Raw genomic sequence first — 3,854 nt, 5'->3', positions numbered from 1 at the left:
ACAGCTCCCCCCAAAATTCCATGACTTCCTGAACTTCCACAACACTTTCCAATCTCCTACAACTTCCCAAAACTCCCACGACTTCCCAAACTCCCACAACTCCCAGGAATTCCACGACTTCCCAAACTCCCACAGCTCCCACAGCGCTTCCCAAACCTCCACAACTTCCCAAACTCCCCCAACTTCCCTCCAAAACCTCCAGAACCTCCTTCCAAAAACTCCCCCCCTGATCCCCCCTGATCCCCCCGGCTTCCCAAACCTCCGTAACTTCCTCGACTCCCCCAAAATTCCGAGACCTCCATGACTTTCCCTCCCCCCTTTCCCTCCCGAGGCTCCCCAGCTGGGATTTGCTTCCAGGGGGGGGACTGGGGGGGATTTTCCCGCTGATCCCGAGGGTTCCCGTCCCTGTTTTTCCAGCCAAGAAGGGCCCGGACGGGCTGGCCCTTCCCAACAATTACTGCGACTTCTGCCTGGGGGACTCCAAGATCAACAAGAAGACGGGGCAGCCCGAGGAGCTCGTGTCCTGCTCCGACTGCGGGAGGTCAGGTGGGCGCTGCCCCCGCCGGGGCCCCGGCGAGATCCCGCGGCTCTGGGGTGATTCCGTGGCCATCCCGCGGTTCTGGGGTGATTCCGTGGCCATCCCGCGGTTCTGGGGTGATTCCGTGGCCATCCCGCGGTTCTGGAACAATTCCATGACAATTCTGTGGTTCTGGGGTGATTCCATGACCATCCCGCGGTTCTGGGGTGATTCCATCACAATTCTGTGGTTCTGGGACAATTCCATCACAATCCCGCAGTTCTGGGACAATTCCATGACAATTCTGTGGTTCTGGGACAATTCCATGGCCATCCCGCGGTTCTGGGACAATTCCATGACAATTCTGTGGTTCTGGGACAATTCCATGACAATCCCGCGGTTCTGGGACAATTCCATGACAATTCTGTGGTTCTGGGACAATTCCATGACAATCCCGCGGTTCTGGGGCGATTCCATGACAATTCTGTGACAATTCCGTGACAATTCCATGACAATTCCATGGTTCTGGGATGATTCCATGACAATTCCGTGACAATTCCATGGTTCTGGGATGGTCCCATGACAATTCCATGACAATTCCATGGTTCTGGGACAATTCCATGACAATTCTGTGGTTCTGGGGTGATTCCATGACAATTCTGTGACAATTCTGTGATAATTCCATGACAATTCCATGACAATTCTGTGGTTCTGGGACGATTCCATGACAATTCCGTGATAATTCCATGACAATTCCGTGGCAATTCCATGGTTCCAGAATGATCCCATGACAATCCCACGGTTCTGGGGCGATTCCATCACAATTCTGTGGTTCTGGGATGGTTCCATGACAATTCCATGACAATTCCATGATAATTCCATGATAATTCCATGGTTCTGGGATGGTCCCATGACAATTCCATGACAATTCTGTGACAATTCCATGGTTCTGGGACGGTTCCATGACAATTCCATGGTTCTGGGATGGTCCCATGACAATTCCATGACCATTCCATGGTTCTGGGACAATTCCGTGACAGTTTGGTGGTTCTGGGACGATTCCATGACAATTCTGTGATAATTCCATGACAATTCCATGGCAATCCCGTGGTTCTGGGATGGTTCCATGACCATCCCATGACAATTCCGTGATAATTCCATGACAATTCCGTGGCAATCCCATGGTTCTGGAATGATCCCATGACAATCCCGTGGTTCTGGGGTGATTCCATGACAATCCCACGACAATCCCACGACAATCCCATGACAATCCCATGATGTTCCCACGACAATCCCATGACAATTCCATGATGTTCCCATGACATTCCCATGACAATCCCATGACGTTTCCATGTTTCTCCCGTGTCCCAGGCCACCCCTTGTGCCTGCCGGTGCTGATGGCAGCCACTGGATTCCTGTGATGTTCCCGTGGTGTTCCCATGACAATCCCATGACAATCCCATGACAATCCCGTGACAATCCCATGACCATCCCATGACAATCCCGTGACAATCCCGTGACAATCCCATGGCAATCCCATGACATTCCCATGACAATCCCATGGCAATCCCATGACGTTCCCATGTTTCTCCCGTGTCCCAGGCCACCCGTCGTGCCTGCAGTTCACGCCGGTGCTGATGACGGCCGTCAAGATGTCCCTCTGGGGGGGGCACTGGGTTCCTGTGGTGTCCCATGGTGTTCCCATGACAATCCCATGACGTTCCCATGACGTTCCCATGTTTTTCCCGTGTCCCAGGCCACCCGTCGTGCCTGCAGTTCACGCCGGTGATGATGGCGGCCGTCAAGACGTACCGCTGGCAGTGCATCGAGTGCAAGTGCTGCAACATCTGCGGCACCTCCGAGAACGACGTGAGTGAGCGCCCCGTGCCCGAGGGAACGGCCCCATTCCCGAGGGAACGGCCCCGCAGCCGCCGGGATACACCGGGAACGGCCCGGGATACACCTGGAATGGCCCGGGATTCTCTGGGATCCACCTGGAATGGCCTGGGATCCACTGGGAATGACATGGGATCCACCTGGAATGGCCCGGGATCCACCGAGATCCACCTGGAACGGCCCGGGATCCTCTGGGAATGGCCCGGGATCCGCCAGGATACACCTGGAATGGCCTGGGATCCACTGGGAATGACCCAGGATCTGCCGGGATCCACCTGGAATGACCTGGGATCCACTTGGATCCACCAGGAATGGCCCGGGATCCACTGGGATCCACCTGGGATGGCCCAGGATCCACTGGGAATGGCCCAGGATCCGCTGGGATCCACTGGAAATGGCCCAGGATCCACCGGGATACACCTGGAATGGCCTGGGATCCGCCGGGATACACCTGGAATGGTCTGGAATTCTCTGGGAATGGCCCAGGATCCACTGGGATCCACCAGGAATGGCCCAGGATCCACTGGGAATGGCCCAGGATCCGCCGGGATCCGCCTGGAACGGCCCAGGATCTGCTGGGATCCACTGGGAATGGCCCAGGATCCACCTGGAATGGCCTGGGATCCACCAGGATCCACCAGGAATGGCCCGGGATCCACTGGGAATGGCCTGGGATCCACCAGGAACACCTTGGGATCCACTGGGAACACCCCAAAAACCCACCAGGAACGGCCCCAAAAACCCACCAGGAACACCCCAAAAATCACCCCAAGATCCCCCCAAAACCAGTGCCCTGGGAGAGCCCAAAACTGACCTGGGAATGGCCAGGAATGGTCTGGGAATGGCCAGGAATGGTCTGGGAATGGTCTGGGAATGGCCAGGAATGGTCTGGGAATGGTCTGGGAATGGTCTGGGAATGGCCAGGAATGATCTGGGAATGGTCAGGAATGGCCAGGAGTGGTCTGGGAATGGCCAGGAATGGTCTGGGAATGGTCTGGGAATGGCCAGGAATGGCCTGGGAATGGTCTGGGAATGGCCAGGAATGATCTGGGAATGCCCGAACGTGGATTTTGGGGGGAAAAACCTTCCCTTTGGGATCACCTGTAGGGCCCTGGGGGGGGAGGTTTTTTTTGGGGGTGGAATCTTTGGGGTCTGTTTGGGATGGGGATCTCCTGGCGGTTCCGGGGCCGCTCCCGGATCTGCTCCCCCGGAATTCCCGCAGGATCAGCTGCTGTTCTGTGACGATTGTGACCGCGGCTACCACATGTACTGCCTGACCCCCCCCATGGCCGAGCCCCCCGAGGGTGAGTCCTGTCCTGTCCCTTCCCATCCCATCCCAGTCCAGCCCAGTCCATTCCATCCCATCCCATCCCAATCCAGCCCACCCCAGCCCATCCGAGGGTGAGTCCTGTCCTGTCCTTCCCCAGCCCAGCCCAGTCCA

General features: G+C 56.5%; 1 protein-coding gene across 1 annotated transcript in view; it reads left to right on the top strand.

Moving 5' to 3' along the window:
- Positions 1-3,854, top strand: part of LOC114072604 — a gene marked incomplete at its 5' end in the record, with an annotated part of 10,606 nt that overhangs the window by 2,170 nt on the left and 4,582 nt on the right. The window contains 3 exons of the mRNA XM_027910481.1: positions 358-546; positions 2,274-2,386; positions 3,636-3,726. Coding sequence (XP_027766282.1) covers positions 358-546; positions 2,274-2,386; positions 3,636-3,726 — 393 coding nt within the window. The remainder of the gene's footprint in view (positions 1-357; positions 547-2,273; positions 2,387-3,635; positions 3,727-3,854) is intronic.

The sequence above is a fragment of the Empidonax traillii genome, unplaced genomic scaffold (genome assembly GCF_003031625.1).
Source record: "Empidonax traillii isolate 1590-97213 ecotype Southwest subspecies unplaced genomic scaffold, ASM303162v1 scaffold3575:size12277, whole genome shotgun sequence".
NCBI classification, from domain to species: Eukaryota; Metazoa; Chordata; class Aves; order Passeriformes; family Tyrannidae; genus Empidonax; species Empidonax traillii.
Note: the sequence above shows the minus strand (reverse complement) of the source record. Positions and strands in the feature narration are given on the sequence as shown.